At 35.0% G+C, this 19,916-nt stretch overlaps 1 protein-coding gene across 4 annotated transcripts in view; it reads right to left on the bottom strand.

Annotated features, from left to right (window-relative positions):
• TEX29 (testis expressed 29) overlaps positions 1–19,916 on the bottom strand; it is a 109,208-nt gene that overhangs the window by 77,970 nt on the left and 11,322 nt on the right. For 2 of the 4 annotated variants that reach the window (XR_012487387.1, XM_074297304.1), the window contains 2 exons: positions 17,372–17,482; positions 1,768–1,837 (listed from right to left, as the gene is read on the bottom strand). The exons of 1 other annotated variant lie outside the window; for it this stretch is intronic. Coding sequence is in view for 1 of the 3 variants with exons in the window: in XM_074297304.1 (XP_074153405.1) it covers positions 1,768–1,837; positions 17,372–17,482 (181 nt within the window). In the remaining 2 variants the exon portion in view is untranslated. The remainder of the gene's footprint in view (positions 1–1,767; positions 1,838–17,371; positions 17,483–19,916) is intronic. One more of the 4 variants, XR_012487386.1, reaches the window with a different exon arrangement.

Raw genomic sequence — 19,916 nt, 5'->3', positions numbered from 1 at the left:
CAAAAGAAATGACTTCCAGTTTCAATTTTGCTACAAATTTTATTCAATTAAATTTAACAAATGATCAAATTAATACCCTTGTCCCAAAAGAATTAAGTGCTACTCTGAGCCAGGCACTGTTACAATATAAAAACATTAATGAAACAATCTCTGAGTTCAGAGAGCTTATATTCTATAGAATGTAACATGCATTTATTAAATGCTTACTTTATACGTGACATAGGAACTAGGGTCTGATGACAAAAAACAGTTCTTGCATAAGTCACATAATATCCCTTGGCTTCTTTTTATTATTCTATTAAATGAGATTGGACTAAAGATTTGATACAGTTCTAAAGTGCTATGACAACTAACTGTGAATTTATTGCAATTTAGAACAGTTATATAACAATAGAAATCTAGACACATGGCTTCTTGGGAAAACAAAATTGCATACTATTGCCTTCTCATATCTCTTTAACATCCTCTTACACTCCAGAACAGAATACTAGGGAAATGCAAGGACCAGGGAGAGTAGACAAGTTAGCTGAAATTACTTATGGTAGCAAAGTTTGGAATCATAGCATTATATAGGCTCAGGAGTCCAATCCATAGAATTCATCTACATCCAATCATCCAATCATCCAATCATCTTATTCCACAGACTTCGAAAACATGGCAGTAAGAGATTAAGATAAACCTAATTAATGGCAGAATTGACTCTGGAATTAAAATGCCCTTAACAATCCAGTTTTCTTTGCACCATACTATCTTGCTTCTGATATCACTAAGAAAATAGTGCTTAGGAATATGACAAGACAAAATAGAATGCTTGGTATAGGTTTTAAGACATTCTTCTTTCTCAAATGAGCAAGAGCTGACAATCATTTGGACATAGCTGTGCAGTCAGACCAAAATGTAAATGCAGCCTGTTCAAGGGGTATCTATCTGGCCAAAAAGCTCTGAACTCCTTTCAGTAACAAAATGCCCTCCCTGAATATCATATTGCACATGATAAACAATGTGCCTTGCTACAAAGAGTAGGTATTTAGTGAACATTTATTGCCTCAATAAGTAGTTGAGTAAGAGGTTTAGTGGGGGGCAAGAGAGAGTACTGTCAAATTTGGAAGATTTCTTCCATTTTGGTCCAGCATTTCTTCAGGTTCATAATTCCATGACTCATGAGTGAATTTTGAAGCATCATCAGCATCACTAACCCCTCCCCTTCTCCTGTCACTCTATCTTCATTGCCATCCTATTCCATCTAACAATTAGGTTCATTAAGAAAGAAAAAAATTCAGCTGTTACAATGAGATCTGAAAGAGGAGGAAAGGTAGCAGACCAAAGGCAAAGTCAGGCAGCCAGATGCTGGCGAGGGCTGTGTGACAAACTGGAGTCACAGTCACTAAGAGGGCATTACTGGCTCAGCAGCAATGGGCAAAAGCACTTAGTTGATTGCAAATGGACTATTAGCAGAACTGGGACAATAATGCGAGTTGAGGTTTTGAAGAGAATGAGCCTGGACCGTGAGCTGAACAATGGCAAAATTTCTGCAAAAGTCAAGAAAAGTAGCTGAGACAAGGAATGTAGCAGTGAGCCGCTCCTTCCACATTGTAAAATCCACAGTATTGTGGAAAGGAGAGGGTGGGTCAGCAGGAAAAATGGGGTTACAGAAGGCAGGGGAATCATAATATCACTGAGTCAGAAGGGAGTCATCACTCCCAATCATTTCATTATATAACAAATCCTAAATATAACTTTGAAAAAATGCTTTAAAAACAAACTGACCTGTATATTATATAGATAATGAAGAGTCCCATGATGATGATTATCGAGGCAGTAAATCCTTGAACATAAGCTGGAAAATAATTTCATTTTATCACCATCCCAAATAGGAAAATAAATCTTCAAATAGTGTCTCACATTGTCATTCCAATTCCCACAATGTTTTCTGTAATGCTATTTTGGTTCTCATCTGATCTAAATAGTGTAGAAATGAACTTGGAGAGAGGAAAGTCTGAGTTCCAATTCTGATTGAGACATTTATTAGCTATGTGCCCCTAATGCAAATAACTGAACTTCTCAGCCTGTTTCCTCATCTGTAGAATGGGAATAATACCTACCTCACTGGGTACTATTAAATACAACAACTCACATATAGCAATTTATAAACCTTAAAATTCTATGCAAATTCTGGTTATTATTATTAGTAGTAGTAGTAGTAGTATTAGCTAGCTTTAACCTTCTTATGAAAAGAAATATAGATTTATATAATCTTGTTTTCACTGTTGAAAATCTCCAAGTAAATCTTGACCAGTTATAACATTGAGCCAAATTTAATTAGATGCCATGGTAAGAAAAGAATGTCTTAAGTCAACAGAAGTAACCACAAATCCTGGTTAACTACAAATGTGGGTGCATATCCTGGCCAAGCTAAATTTTCAATTGAGCATGATTAAAAAGCCTCATGTATATTAACTTCTCCTTCCTTAAGGAGGAACCAAATGCATTTTTGAATATGTGATGATGTGGCAAGGGGAAGGGGAGAACATGAAAACATGATCAAGGGGTGTATATAGGAATGTAATGAAATGCTATACCTCCAATGGAAACTGAGGAGGAGAAGAAAGAGGAAGAGGAGTTAGCACGGGATTACAGAATGTAACTGCTAGCTTTGATATCTGTGAAGTGTATGAGCTCATCTGGAGTTTTCACATCTGCTTCTTGCAGGAATGTATTAAAATTTTTAACTGCTTTACTTATCCTGAGTCTGTTCATTCACTGTACCCTTTTAGGGGCTCGGGATATTGTTTTTAACATTCTCAAGGGGCTCAGGATATTGGTTTTTTTTTTGTTTGTTTTTTTTTTTAATAATTTTTATTTTATTTTATATTTATAACATTTTTTTGACAGTACATATGCATGGGTAATTTTTTACAACATTATCCCTTGCACTTACTTCTATTCAGATTTTTTCCCTTCCTCCCCCAACCCCCTCCCCCAGATGGCAGGCAGTCTTATATATGTTAAATATATTACAGTATATTCTAGATACAATATATGTGTGTAGAACCGAATTTTTTTGTTGCACAGGAAGAATTGGATTCAGAAGGTAAAAATAACAGTTTACATTCATTTCCCAGTGTTCAGGATATTGTTTTTAACATTCTCAATTAAATATCTTTGGAAAACTTACTTTTTTTCATTGACTTTCAGTAATTATTCATACTTTTAAGTCAAAGATGAAAGAACAATTAAAGACCTTAGCCAATAGTGGCCTATAGCAAAGTTTCTTAAGTTATGGGTCACAATCCCACAATCAGTAACTGAAGGTTTACAAAAAATGGGCAATAGTAAAAGGTTTATGAATGCAATGACCAAAAATTAATTCAAAATCCAAGATGTAATGAATCCAAGGTTTTTCTGGCAGTGCTTGCCCCATTTTGCATCATGCAACTTTACTGCAACCTTGGTTCTGAGCATTCAGCATGCTCACTTTGCCTCATGGATGCACCAACATTTCCAGAAACCCCTCAACTCAGATTGGAGACAGGGTCATGTAAAAATTTCTCCGGTGAAAAAGAATCATGAGTGGAAAAGGTTTAAGAAGCCCTGACCTAGAGTTCATTTAATGACCCCTCCACTGGCAGGGTGAATGACTTCCTCATCTCTGTTGTCACTATTTGCCCTTAAGCAAGTTGTTCCCTTGACTTTATCCCTCTCCCAAATGCTACAGTTGCTTTCTGGTTCTTCAACATTCAATTAAGCTTCCCTTAAAATAAGATAGTACCCTCAGACTATCTTTCTCACAGGTTATTGTGAGGAAAGCACTTTCACAAACCTTAAAACACTAAAGACATGTCACTTATAGCAGAGGAGGATATTATTTGTTTGATATTGGTTGAATGTAAAAATTTTTTTTTTCTGAACAGACAAATTATATTTTGAATGATTTTTCTCTACTCATCAGAAAGATCCACAATCTTAAAACAAAACAGTGATCATATCTTAGCACTCAACACTGGGAAGGTAGCCTAAATGATTCAAGTAAGGGCTGGATTAGGGTTGGATTAAAAGACCTCAGTCTCTTCCAACTCTACAATTTTATGATTCTACGGTTCCATATAGAAATTGGAAAACAAACATTTGAACATAGGTCACTTACCAAATGGTGTAGTATAAACTTGGATTGGATGATAAGAGCAGTTAAAAATCTTACATTCTGCTTCCTTTCTCTTTGATACTCTATGCTAATTTTATATGTTCTTATGATTTCAAGTTCTTATGCAAGTTTTGATTAAGGCATGATATAATCAATGCTCATTTCAAACCAGTCAATTTAAAAATTTGGTGAAAGGTTTTCATAACATGGAATTATGCACGCTGTGAACTCATGATACCCTGTCACTGCATATTATGACTTATACAGCACAAAGGTTGGTTCCAACCTTGAATAATAGAACATTAAAAAGAAAAGAAAAGAATTTGAGGGTATATTAGCAAACCCTTCAACCAAGAGCCTGCTACCCAGGCTTCTCCTACAAATGGATTGGCCATTAAAAAAGGTGTTTCTACACATAAACCATATAATAAAACCAGGCTTATGTAGAGAAAATTAACATTAATTTTGTATAAGAATTACAAGAACTAAAAACACAAAAACAAAAATAAAAAACAAAAATCTGGTTTTCCTGCCCCAATTCTGAATACATTAAAGAAGTGAGTTGGGGTCTTGTTATCGCTATTATTGTTCCTATGCTCCTAAAAGTCCATCTTAACCAAGACCCTAGGGGGAGAAAAGCATGCCTATTTGGCAAAATGACTAAGTAAACTTCTGTTTAAAAGTGTGCACTGTAATATAACAGCATTTCCTATGTCTATGATATGTGCCAGCCATTACAAGTTGCCCATCTGTCCAAAATTCAAAATGATTTGCAGGGAAAGAGAACATCTATTTCCCCTGGGAGCTGATTTCAGACTCAAACAGCACTTGGTTATATTGCCATAGCAGTTAATATTACTTTGAACAGTTAAATTAGTTCTAGAAATCAACTAAAGCACTAAGGAGAATAGCATCCAGTAAATGGAAAGCATAACCGTAACTTCATTATGGAAAGGAAGTGGCCTGGGTTTTAAGCATCTGCTGCTTTCCAAATATTGAAAATTGTTTTGGCTAAAGAAAAAAAAAGAAAAAAAACCCAAAAACCAGAATGTTTGGGTCCCAAAAAGAACATCCCATATTACCCTAGTTAACTCCAATTTGTGCTTTGGATTAAACCTTATTAACATCATTTTGGAGCACAAATAATATAGCACACCATTTAACTGGCTTGTAAAAAGCTTCTTTAAATAGATCAGTCCCTTGGCTCTTGTGATTCCACATTAAAGTTGTATGTTACTCATATGAAAGTGAAAGAACAGGTTTTATCTGGAAGAAGCTGCCAATACATGTTCAATCTGATACATGAGCTTATCTACAAAACCCAGATATAACTCCTGACTATTTAAATACTTTCATTCACCCAGCAGTGTGGTATAATTTCTATGATGAAACAACTGAATTTAGAGTCAGAGAACTTAAGTTCAAATCTCAGCTTTGCAGCTTACTAACAGCATATTCTCATATGCTCTCTTTAAGTCTTAAGTCTCATCATATGTAAAAATGAGGGCTTCACAGATATAAAAAAATCACATTATAAACAACTTGGAGTAGCAAGAAGAAAATATCTCTCTATGTCTAGGGGAAGAATTCATGCTCAGACAAGGGATAGAGATGATTTTTATTACATAAAATTGAAAAGATTTTGTACAAACTAAATCAATGTGATTGAAATTAGAAGGGAAACAGTTAATTGAGCAAATTATTCAATAAAAGCTTCATATCCATATACAAATATAAAATAATGAATCATTCTCCAATAGATACAGGATAAAAGTATGACTTAGTATTTATCAAAGGAAGAAATCCAAGCAATAAAATCCAGGTGGGAAAAAAAAAGCTTCATAAAATCAAACTAACACAGTTCTGAGGTTCTACATTAACCCCATCAGACAAAAAAAATGATTTGTTGGAAGGACTATGGGAAAACAGGCACACTGGTACAGTTGGGGAAGCTATTATTTGATCTATCCATTCCAGAAAGGAATTTGGATATATACCGAAAAGTCACTAAGCTTGGTCAGTGATATCACTAATAATAAGTCTTATACTCCCAAGAGAGAGAAAAGAAAAAGGAAAAAAAACACTATATCAACAAAAATATTTATATTGGTTTTCTTGTTATAGTTAAGAACTGGAAACAAAGTACCTGCCATTAACTGAAGAACAGCTGAACAAATTATGGTATATGAATGTACTGTAATGCCCCCATAGGACTCACGAAATTCACATCTATCCCTCACAAGAATACCTCTTACTACTCCCAGGATTCTAATAATTCTCTATTTGACTATCCTATTAGTTCAAAATCCCCTATTGATATACTTCTCTTATTAATTAGCTGGTAGACCCAGTTAGAGGGGCAGGTAGGTGGCACTGTGGAGTAAGAAAGACTCATTTTCCCAAATTCAAATCTGGCTTCAGACACATATTCCTTGTGTGACCTTGGGCAAGTCACCTACCCTGCTTTCCCTATCTATAAAATGAGCTGGAGAGGGAAATAGCAAACCATTCCAGTATCTTTGCCAAGAATACCCCAAATGGAGTCATGAACAATAGAACATGACTATAATATCTGAATAACAACAATACATTTTCCAAAATAGGAAATAGCTATTTTACAACTCATGATTTTTCCTTTTACCTTTCAATGTTTTTATATTTTAGCCTTTGCAGACCTTCAGCTTTTGCTAAAGTTTCACTGGGGCATCCCCCTTATGAATGTAAGGGAACATTATTAGCAACTGAAAATTTATTAAGAGGCATAAGGATTTTCTAACTCAAAGTCAGATAAGCCTTGGGATATAAACAATGAGTAGGAAACAAAGGATGGATAGACAGGCAGATAGACAGACAGACACACATAAACAACAAACAATACTATTGGAACTACTTAGCTGATTGACTCTTATATGTTCTAAAGAGCTTGGCTCCTGAGGTTAAAGACTTTTTATGGAGTACAAAAGCAGGTGTGTTTTTTCTTTGTCTTATGGGTATATAAGGGACCTACTTTTTAAAAAAGAGTAGACATTTAATCCTCTGGCTTAAATAGGAAATGGCATAGTCTACTCTTATGTAGAGTCAAGACAAACTCCACAGTTTCAGGCCCAGGGCAGCCACATCTGGGTTAATAGAAACCGTTGGACTAGTGAAGCTCTATTAAGCCTCAGTCACACTATACCATCAGGAAATAATGCCTTCCAGGGCTTGCATGCCATATCTTTATTCATGGTAAAAAGAATATGAGCTTTTGAAAAAATGGACTGTGTTTCCTCTCCCTGGAGGCCTGCCAGCCAAAGCTGGATGACCATCTGTGAAAAGAAGTTTCTTTTCAGGTACAGTTTTTACTAGATGACTTCTGGGGTCTCTTCCAACACCGAGATTTTATGATTTAAATTCAAGTATTCTTTATTTTAAGCCCAATTTCTTTCTGTTATACCACACTATTTTTCAATAAGATGAGACAAGGTACTTGTCCTTGAATATCTTATACTATAGTTGGAGAAAAAGAAGAAAATTATCAAGATTTCATTTTAGTATGAGAAAAAATATGAATATGTGGCAAATTATTGCTATGCAGAATGAGTCTCTAAAGAGTAAACCTATGACTTGAGGGAGACAGGGACCAAGCCCATAATTGGAAGAAGTGCTCATGTAGTAATACCTTCAAGATTCCAGTTTTTCTTAATTATAGAGGACAGAGTTTTTTCTTTATCTATACAATTATTCTATACAACATTATACAATATACTATATTATATAATATACAAATATTCTATACTATATTTATCTATACAATTATTGAAATAGATAATATTTATAAAGCACTTATCACAGTGCCTAGCATATTTAGGTGCTTAACAAATGCTTGTTTCCTTCCTTTGCTGTTCCACAGAAATCATTCATATTTCTTTGACTTGTTATAACTTCTCATAAGTTTCTAACATCCCATATACTCTAGTTTCTAAGGAGGTTTTGAGGGTCTTTAGAGACTAATTATTAAAAAATACAGGAGAGAAAGAAACCAAAAGTCTTAGGGGAAAAAAAGTCAGATTTTAATATCCCAAAAAGACAGCCAAAAAAATCATCAATAAATACCAACCTATATAACTACTTTCCCATCCACATAAGAATCTTATAAAAATAGTACACACATTTCAAGGACATATTTTATTAGGATATTAGAAAGAAAGATCCTTTTGCAAGTGATAATACACAGATGGTCACATATTTACCATTACACAATTGATTGAAAAGTAGAGAATATAAGATCCTATTATGTTTATTTTTTTAGAAGTAGTTGATTCAATAATAATAATAATAGCTAACATTTAAATAGTGATTTAACATTTACAAAATAATTTAGGAATATCCTATTTTATCCTCACAACAACCTTGATATTATCATATCAATTTTATAGCTAAAGAAACTGAGGCAGAATGAGGTTAGCTGACTTGCTCAAGTTCACATAGTAATTAAATATCCAAAGTAGAATTTGAACTCACGTTTTCCTGATTCCAGATCAATACTCTATACACCACACTACCTAGCTACTTGAAGGAAAAAAATACCTGCTTAAAGGCTCTCCTTCAATGAGGTATTTCTCAAATGTATGTAAAAATTACATAAAGTCCTATGAAAGCTAGAGATGTTCATTGATCTAATCATTATCATTATCATCTGAGCTATAATTCAGAGACATATGCTCCACAAAGGAGTTTGGCTGTTATAAAAATACATCCAACACATAGTCCAAGTTGAGGATGGATTGTACTGTTGGTGAAGCCCTCTAAATGCTCCTGACATTATGATAATAATATTGAAAGTTATATTGATCCAACATCCCATTATTCTCAACCCTGTTTATCATACTCATGGAGGAGGATCCAGTGGCAAAGGAGACACCAAGTCTGCAGTTTTCTGTATTACCTACTTTTTGTCTTACTCCTATTTGTAAATGGACCCATTCTTGCTACAACTACTTGTTACTACTGGAAGAACTGAGATGTAAGGGCCCAACCTTTTTTGCTGAGGTGAATCTGAATTGTCTTACAAGTTACCTTATTACCTATAAAGCTCTGCACCTTGAAACTATTGTGGATCTTCAGTGATTAATCCATCAATGTGTTGCTACCTTAATGTTCTCATGATAAAAATCTTTTCTCTTTGTTCTGAGTTTTGCCTCTTTAATCAGGTCAAAAACCAAATGAAGAATTTTCCTCACCACAATAATATATTTCAGGCCCCAAAGTGTTGAAGAGCTTGAAGGGTCAAAAGTATAATCACTCAAAAATGTTCAAGCTAACAAAATAAGTAGATGAAAATGCTTGTAGTCTTCTCCAGACTTCAATTTATGTTTAGATGGGCAAACTACAGAACTTATTGCTGTGCTTTTCAGTCATTTTTCAGTTATGTCTAAATCTTTGTAACACCCTTTGGAATTTTCTTGGCAAAGATACTGGAGTGGTTTGCCATTTCTTTCTCTAGCTCATTTTACAAATGCCCAGGGTCACATAAGCTAAGGGAGTGTCTGAGGCCAGTTTTGAACTCAGGAAGATGAGTCTTCCTGACTCCAGGCCTTGCACTTCATCTACTGTATCACCTCGTTGCCATCCTCTAGAACTTAAGACACAGCAAAGAAACACTAAATTGGGACTAGAACTGAACAGGAAGAGTAGCAATGACTAGATTGCCTTTGGGAAAATGACAAGAACCATTTTAATGCATTTATTATTAAGTGCATATTATATATTCCAAGCCTCTGTGTGAAAATGCTGAGGTTATGAATATAAGAAGGAATACAGTCTCTGCCTTCAAACAGTTTACAATCTAATAAGTAAAAATAACACATATAAAAAGGAAGAAGAGGAAGAGGATAATGACAGCTAATATTTATATAGAGCTTATAATCTACCAGGAATTGTTCTCTTTATAAATTTTAATTAATTGATTTTTAGTGTTATTTACAATTATTATCTAATTTGATCCTTATAACAAACCTGAAAATGTAGGTGCTACTATTATCCCCATTTTAGAGATTAGCAACAAACAGGTCATATAGCTAGTAAGTGTCTATTTCGATTTTGAACATAGGTCAAATTTGAACACAGGTCAAATTTGAACGCAGCTCTTTCGAAGTTCAAGCCCTTTCTAGTCCCTGTGCCAGAAAATATTTAACAACCAACTCTGAAAATTTGTGACACATTTTAAAATTTAATCTCTGTTATTAACAGTTTCTTGATCACTTTTGTCTAGACAATAAACAAAAGTAATTTCAAGCTTAAATTTTTGCATTTGCTCATTTCCATTCTCAGGAGCTAAAGTTTGCTTGGCTCCATGATGTAAAGAAATGTTGGCCTGCAAAGGGCATTTTGGATGAGGAATTTATAAGGTTAGTAAGTAGAGCCAATGGGGCAAATGACTAATAACTGGATTATTCATTTATATTTTTGGAGGAAATACCAATATTAATGACATCGTAGATCAGTCTAAGCTTGGAGGAAATCATAAAATTATGGAGCCCTGCCCCTGAGCTGAAAGCTTATACATAAGCTATCTAGTTCAATCTTCTGCCTAAGAGATGAATCCTTACTACAATCTATTTGCAATTCATTATCACTTCACCCTGAAAAGAATACTTCCAGTGGTAGTCCGTCTCATTTTATTTCTGGAAAGCTCTAATTCTTTGAACCAAAATCTGCCTTCATTTCATTTCTACCCATTGGTTCTAGTATTTTCATCTTGCTCCTGTTTATTAAAGTGCCTCTTAAAATCTGGTGACTAGTAGAGAATACAGTAGATATTCTTGAATATTCTAGATGTTACATATCTATGTCACAAACATTTTTGTCAAATATGTCACACTTACTGAGTGTTGTGCAACTGACAGCCAACTCTGGAACTAAGAAGAATAAGGTTTTTTTTAATTTAAATTTTATTTTAATTTTTTTATTTTACACACAAAAATAGTTTTGAATATTCACCTTTGCAAAACCTTGTGCTCCAATTTTTTTTCCTTCTCTCTCCCACCCCTTCCCATAAACAACAAGCAAACTAATATAGGTTAAACATGTGCAATTCTTCTAAACATATTTCTATATTCAATCATACTGCACAAGAAAAATCAGATCAAAAGGTGAAAGAAAAAAACATAAAAAGCAAAAAAATAACAAAAAATTAGCTTAAAATGCTATGTTATATTCAGTCTCCATAGTTCTCTTTCTAGATGTGGATGCTTTCTATTGGAATTGTCTTGAATCACCTAATTGTTGAAAAGAGCCAAGTCCATCACAGTTGGTCATCAAATAATCTTGTTGCTGTGTACAATATTCTCTTGGTCTACTCATTTCACTTAGTATCAGTTCATTTAAGTCTCTCCAGACTTTTCTGAAATCATCTTGCTGATTTTTTTTATAGGACACTAATAATACATTACATTCTTATACTGTAACTTATTCAGCCATTCCCCAACTAATGGACAATTATTCAGTTTCCAGTTTCTAGCCACTACAAAAAGGGCTGCCACAAACATTTTTGCACATGTGGGTTCCTTTGAAGATCTCTTTGGGATATAAGCCCAGTAATAACACTGCTGGATCCAAGGGTATGCACATTTTAATAGCCTTTTGGGAACAGTTCCAAATTGCTCTCTAGAATGCAACTTTACCAATAATGCATTAGTGTCCCAGTTTTCCCACATTCCATCCAAAATTCATTATCTTTTCCTGTCATCTTAGCCAATCTGAGAGGTATGCAGTGATACCTCAGAGTTGTCTTAATTTGTATTTTTCTGATCAATAGTGATTTAAAGCATTTTTTTCATATGACTGGAAATTTCATCAACTGAAAATAGTCTATTCATATCCTTTGATCACTTATCAGTTGAGGAATGACTTGTATTTTGTACACTATATTGCATTGTATTAAATTTGAGTCAATTTTCTATATATTTTAGAAATGAGACTTTTATCAGAAATACTGGATATAAAAATTTCCCCCAATTTTCTAAACAGAATAACTATGATCTCTTTTTTAAATTGTTGAGTCATTTTAGTTATATCTGGCTCTTTGCAACTCTTTTTGGGTTTTTCATTGTCATTTATTTATTTATTTATACTGTTTCCTACTCCTACTAATTTTTCAGATGAAGAAACTAAGGAAAACAGGGTATATATTTGCCCAGGGTCCATATATGCCCAGGGTCCATAGCTAGTCAGTGTCTGAAGTTGGATTTGAACTCATAAGAGGAGTCTTCCATGATTTCAAGTCCATTGCTCTGTCCTTTCCCATAGAGCTTCAAATATTTGAAGGCTTACTGTCCCTCTTAAAGCTAAGTATCCTCCGTCTCTTTAATTATTCCTGATACACTCTCTGGCTCCCAAATCCTGTCAACCTAGCTCTAGGTATACCCTAGTTTAATTAGTAGAGTATAAGCTCTCTGAGGACAGAAATTATTTTGTTTTTATCTTTTATTCACAACACCTAGCACAGTACGGAGAACATAAACAATATTCACAAATGTATGTTGAATTTAATGAAATCATTAGCGCTCTTCCTAAAATGTATTTCTAAGACTTGAAGACAATAACCCAAACATGAAATGACCCAGTGAGTAGTTCAGTAGGACTCTCTCCTCCCACATTTTGGTTATTATACTTCTATAGATATGTAGCCCAAGATTGTATCAGATTTGGGGGCAGTCCTTTCACACAAATGCATCACGTTGAGTTTAAAGTCAACAAAAATTGTAGGTCTTTTTCCATTCATTGACCCTTCATGTTAAAATATTTCAGAAATATTAGTAAATTCACGTTCAAAATCAATAAATAATTAATAAACACATGCAAAGTGCTGTTCTAGGCATTACAAATAGAAAGTCAGTCATTCCTAAGGAGTTTAGAGTTAGGTGGGATATGTAGTAACTTCTCTGACACACACATAGGGACCTTCAGAATCCAGTTTCAATGTACTCTGGCGGTGAACATACATATAACATCAAGGTTTTTAATCCCCCTCGCCTATGTTTCTTTTTTGTCTACTCAAACCAAAGCTATCTTTTACAGCAAAGGAATTTGATAATATAGCATAGGAAAAAAAAGCCACAACAAAATATTTTCATAAACTTAGGGCACACTTTCTGACAGAAGCTAATTCAATCAGTGCAGAGAGAGACAGCACATATTAAAGATGAGGGATGAATACATAGGTAACACACGTAGACAGATCATACAGGATGGGGCAGCTCACACCTGGAAGTACAAGAAGTTTCCCTGTGTTCAGATATTATTACCATTGGACTACTCTTTCTGGACCTGGTCCTTGCTGAGAGGAATCTCAGCCAAGTAAATGTCATGACTGTCAGGAATACAACATTGATCTCATGTAATGATGGTTCCATGGTGTGCTTGGCTTTGCTCCCCTGCTACCAGCTTCTGGCACAAGCTCCTGTTGGTGTGCTTTTTTAATATTAGCTAATATTTCCAGGTAGAAGGGCACTGGATGGCTGCAGTGGATAGAGTGCAGCCCCTGGAATGAGGAAGACTCATTTCCCCAAATTCAAATCCAACCTCAGACTAGTTATGTGATCCTGAGCAAGTACCTTAATGTCATTTGCCTCAGTTTTCTCATCTGCAAAATGAGCTAGAGAAGGAAATGGCAACTCATTTCAGTATCTTTGCCAAGAACACTTTAGTTGGATAGGACTGAAATGATTGAAAAACAGAAGCTTCTGGGATCCTCTCTTCAGGGCCATCCAAGAGCTATCTTTGTTCCGATATGCTAAGGATTCTGGGTAGACTATCTCTAATATGCACTCCTGAGAGCTCTCTGGTCATGATTGTGCCCCTATGCTATGACTCAATCTTTTTCACTCCAGTATCTAGAAGATGATAAAAGTATTCTTTTAGATAATTTAATCAGGATAACAAATAATATAAGGAATCAAGGTCACTATTCTCCTCCAGTTCCCTACCTTCTCCACCAACTCCAACCTGCAGTCCTAACTATCATGCAGCTAAACTACCTTGTTTAGGTGTTGTGCTTTGGCCAGTGAAAAATATTGCTGTCTCCCTAGAAATGATATAAGACAGAATATGACTGGGGCCAAGGATAGACCAAGACAAGATGTTCTAGAATCATTTGAAGAGAAAGAATAACACTTTGAGTTGGAAGAAGAAAAGTTCATAGGATGGTTCTCCAGGAACATAGAGCATATTATGGGAAGCTGAAATGGGAAGTTAGATAGATTTTGGAGGTCTCTAAACATTAATTTGAGAAATTTGTATTTTATTCCATAGGCAATGGGAACAACCAAAAAAGTTTTGAGCAGAAGAGTTATACTACCTGATCTGTGCATTAGAAAGATTGTTTTGGCACAAAGTAAGCACTTAATAAATGCTTGTCCATTCATTAATGAATTAACCAACTATTTAACTAGATAATTAACCAATTAAACAATCCAGGGTAGCTGAATTATTTCAGTAGCCTCATAATTAGTCTTCTCACTTTCATATTCTTCTCCTTTCAATCTGTATTACACTATTTCCACATTAATGCGTATTCACAGGTCTGTCTCATTTCTCAATATAAAATACTTAAATGCCATTCGTGGCATTCAAATAAATAAATAAAACCCCAAATTCATGGCTTGTCTTTGAAGCTCTTCCACAACCTAATACCATTTTACCCTTTACAGGCTCGTTTCCCATTATTCCCATTGTCACAGATCAGGAATAAAGCATATCATATTATTTGTCATCCTTTGTATACATTACACTCTTTACCATCTCTATGTTATTTCTCATGCCTTATATCTTGAGTATCTCTACCCACAGAAATCCTACCCAATCTTTAAGGGTTACTTGTACCAGTAAATTTTTCTTCATTGCCCTTTCTTCTTCTCTATCCATATAATTTCAAAAGGATCTTTCCCAATTTGAACTATATATTTCTCTTATACTCACATTTATGTAGAATTTTAAATTATCATAGGATTTAAAGCTAGATGGGACCTTAAAAGTCATCTAATTCAACCCTTTCATTTTACAGATAAACAAAAAGATGCTGGCCTGACTTGCTAAGAATACACAGATAGTAAGTTGTAGAACTAATGTTTTAATGCAAGTCCTGTAATTCTAAATCTATTGCTTTTTATGTATCTATTGTTGCATTAGTTATTTATGTGCAAATTGTATCCTATTATAATCTCCATGATGGAAAAATATTTTGCCTCTCTTGTTTCTTTCAAAAGTTTGCTCAGTGTGATATAGGAAATAGGTGCTTAATAAATGTTTATTGAACTGAATTAATTAATATATTGTTATTGTTTTCATATTTGCTGCCTTTACGTCTTCTATATATATATCCAGAGTAGCTATTGTCTCATGAAACTGTAGGGAGAATCACAAGATTTTAGTGTTAGAAGGGACTTTAGTGGCCATTTACTATATGATCTAACCCTTTTCTGAAATAAATCTCACTACAGTCTACCTGTCAAAAAGTAGTCCTGAACCTACATGGAGATCTCAAGCAGGAGAAGGTCACTGCCACCCATAGAGGTTCATTCCATATTTGCATAGCTCTGATTAGTGAGAAAGTGATATTTCCCATATATAATACAATTGTATATAATATATAATTTATAATATAAATATAATTTATACATAAATCGAAAAATATATAGCTTTTATCAATGTGTGTATAGGTATATATATACATGTCTATATGTATGTCTATATATTATGTATATGTTGTTCAATTATTTCACTTATGTCAGATTCTTCATGACACCATTTAGGTTTTCCTGGCAAAGAGGCTAAAGTGGCTTGCCATTTCCTTCTCTAGCTCTTTTGCATGTATTCGTGTATTATGCATGTGTACATATATGCATGTTTACACTCAAACACGTATCATAAAATACATAATTATTTGCATAATATACATGCATTATATTATACAATACACATCATTTCTATTATGTGTGTGTACACACAAATACAAGTAAATCTATGAGCATACATGATCAAATTTACATATTATATAATGTGTTATATACATATACATGTGTGCATGTATGTCCTTCTTTGTATCTTTTCTTGTTTCTGCCTTCTGGAGTCAAACCAAACTACCTGAAATGCTCTTCTTCATGACAGCACTTTAGAGACTTCCCTGATTCTCCAGCTCCTTCCACCCATTCTCATATGACATGGACTCAAGGCCCTTCACCATGCTTGTTTCTCTCTTAGATGACACTCAGATTTATTAATGTCCTTCAAATGATGACTCTAAGAAATGAAGATGAAGCCTGACTGGAACTGAGTAGAGAGGAACTATCTATCACCTGCTTGTTTCCAGAAGCAAGACTCCATTACCTTTATTATTTGTCACATCTCACTGCTGACTCATATTGAGCTTGAATTGCACTAAAATTCTTTGCTTTTTTTCAGATTATGTGCTGTGTAATCATCCTACTTTCATTTTGTATCATGAAATTGATTTATTGAACCCAATTATAAGACTTTTTATGTTTATTCCTATTGGATTCCACCTTATTTAAGTTCAAGTAAAATCCAATCCAATGAAATAATGTAGATACTGTAAAGTGCTCTGTAAACTTTAAAATTCTATATAAATATCATATATTTTTTAAATTATTAATTACATCTTTCTTGGAACACGAATTTTAGACAGTGACTTGTCTCTTTGGTTTTCTTGATATAACCTCTAACTAAATAGCTAGAATAGTGCCATACAAAATTGGTGATTTATATAGGATGAATGACAATGATAAATTCTTGTCATCAAAGAAACTATTTCTCAAGTATTATTTCCACAAATTAATTATCTCATTATTTCATGAGTCACTTAGTTCTATACTCACTTAGACTGATGGAATTCTCCTAAGGGAAAATTATTCTTGATACTGCCCACTCAAAATTGGAATTTTAGAGGGAATGAATTAGAAAAAAAGTTTCAAGCACACCTTCCTGTGTCCCTCAGCCACACACAAAGGCCATTGTGGTAAACCATTTGAGGTTGAAATAAGTTAGATCTGAACTTTAAATTTAGCCAGGCCTTTAATGCACTGACCAGACTGGATTCCCCAGGGAATGCTAAAATGCTTCCAACTTTCTGCAACACAATTTCCTGGGCAATTAACAACCCCATCTGGGTCTGAATTGTTAGTTTTCTAATTGAAGCTGACCAACTTTTAGGCCTCTAAATAAAATAGTTACCTGGAACAGCTTTTTCATAGCAGACTTCTTTAAAAAAGCAGCATCCTACTTTCTTGCACTGGTCTCTTGAGACATTGTAGTCACATATGTTAAAAAGGGGAATGTCACATACTGCAACAAACATATAAATACATATTGTAATCACTGAAAACAAAGCCTTGAACTCTATAGAAGCTTTGAATTTTATTCTGGAGAAAGCAGTTACTGGGAAGCTCTTGGGTTTCTGGGGGATTTTTTTTGTTGTGTTAATTATGCATCATACAAATCTCACTTTGAAACCAAGATCTGGAATGAATTAAATTTCTGAAGAAAATAATGTCAAGTTAATTATACAGAATAATACACGGTCCTCTAATGATTAAGAAGATAATATATTTCAGTTAAAGAGTGTGCCAAGCATAGTACTCCACAAAGCAAAGTAGAAAACAAAGATCTAATACAATTAGATTGGGAAGTTCAAGTTGTAATGTATAATTAATTCAACATTTAAGCATACAGTAAGTTAAAATTATCAACATGGGCTGTGGATTATTTCAGAATTTTTAGGCCGTGTCAAAAGGACAGCAAGTTTTATTCCCATTTTGACAAGAAGGAAGAAAGATAATGAATGTGTGGAGCACTGTAGGAGAAGATTAATTAAAAGAAGAAAAATGAACAGAGACACTTCTTGGCAAATGACCATTTTCAACCTATTACAACAAGAGAAACATTTTTATCCAGAAGTATGTGTGAGTGGGAAACTGAGTGATTTCTCCAATTAATAAGAAGTCCCAAATGAAAGAAGCCCTAAGTGAGACTTGAAATGGACTCTCAGGGCAAGAAAGGAATCAGCACCAGGTCCAAGAAGAGCAAATAGAAGGCACTGCAGGAAGCTTCTATAAACAGCTTTCTCACATAACAAAAGCCATATTAATTTGGTTCAGAATAAAGCATCCCTTGTATCAGTCTGGCAGGTCTGCGCCAAAACACATCTGGCAGTCTTGACTTCTCTGCACCATAGGCTTGCAGCAAAAGGAGAAAGCAAGCTTCCAGCCTCCCATCATTCCACCCCCATCATCATCCCAGAATTTTTAAGAATTTCTATTTTACTCTCCTTTAGTCAGTCCTCTCCTCCCTAGAAGAATGCTCACTCCATTTCCCTCAGATAAGTTCACCCCTCTGATGAGGTCCTGAATGGTGGGTCTGTTGGGCAGAGAGAAAATGAACTGATCTTTGGGGCTGGCAGGAAGAAGGTACTGGTAGAGACAGTTTAGCTCCATGGTCCCATGAGCTGGGGAGGTCAATCCAGTCAGAAATCCATGTTATGTCAAACTCCCGAGGCCCACCTCTCTGTAGGAGCCTTGGACAGCCTCACCTTGCCATGTCCTGTCAGAAATCCTAGTCATGTTCCTGAGCTTAAATTTTTCTCTATAAAATCCTCTCATGGCTCATGGGTCAGTTCCCCACTACATATCCCCTCTGCTTACCCCTCCCCATGCCGCATGGGATCTCTCCTAACCCCATTTCTCTTCCTTATGGCTAACTAACTTTTTTAGGATGCTACCCTTTCAGGATTTAGCCTGCCAGCTAAGGATATGTCCCAACCTCATGGGGTACCTCCTTTCTCCTGGTGAATGGAAAGTTTCATGAGGGAATTTGCCCTTTCCCAACATTAATTATTGAAATCCCCATCTATCCTCTCCAGGTTCTGTTCCATATTTACCATTCCTGGTGTCTATTGTATTTCTTCATTTTGTTTGTAACTCATTCCCCTAAATAAATCTATCTTTGGTCATTATGATTTCTTCACATGACTGAATCCCAACTTAGTGTTTACATAAGCTACACCATCTCTTCTCCCAGTATACCATGGAGTATTTTGTATGGAGTGACGACCATAAAACCCTATCGTGTAGGGCAAATTGTCCCAGCTCCTTTTCAATTATAAATCCACACCAAGCATCTGGAAGGAATCCTGGGGGCAGGCAATAGAATTTCAATCTCCTTCCTTACTTTACTCCCACCAAAGAGATTCACCTTTAGTTGCTTTATTGATAAAGCCAATTTTTTTATTGTTGCTAATTGTGTGCACTTCATGGTCCCATTTAGGGTTTTTTGTTTGTTTGTTTGTTTTTTGCTGTGGCAATTGGGGGTTAAGTGACTTGCCAAGGGTCACACAGCCAGAAAGTGTTAAGTGCCTGAGATCAGATTTGAACTCAGGTCCTCCTGACTTCAGGGCTGGTGCTCTATCCACTGTATCACCTAGCTACCTCTGCGTTGGATTTTTTTTTTTTAAACAAAGATACTGCAGTAGTTTGCCACTTCCTTCTTCAGCTTATTTTACAGATGAGGAAACTGAGGAAAAGAAGAGTCAGTGATGTACCCAGGGTTACTTACCTAGTAAGTATCTGAGACTGGATTTGAAGCTCAAGTCTTCCTAACTCCATGGCAGGGGCACCTTGTTGCCCCAAAGTAAATATATCTAAATGTTAATTGTAGATGATGATTGATATTGAATTTTAGCCATTACCCTCAGACAAATGGATCATTGGATATTTTGTCACTT

This window comes from Sminthopsis crassicaudata, chromosome 3 (assembly GCF_048593235.1).
Source record: "Sminthopsis crassicaudata isolate SCR6 chromosome 3, ASM4859323v1, whole genome shotgun sequence".
NCBI lineage: Eukaryota > Metazoa > Chordata > Mammalia > Dasyuromorphia > Dasyuridae > Sminthopsis > Sminthopsis crassicaudata.
The sequence above is the reverse complement of the archived record's forward strand: the minus strand, read 5'-3'. Positions and strand labels throughout refer to the sequence as shown.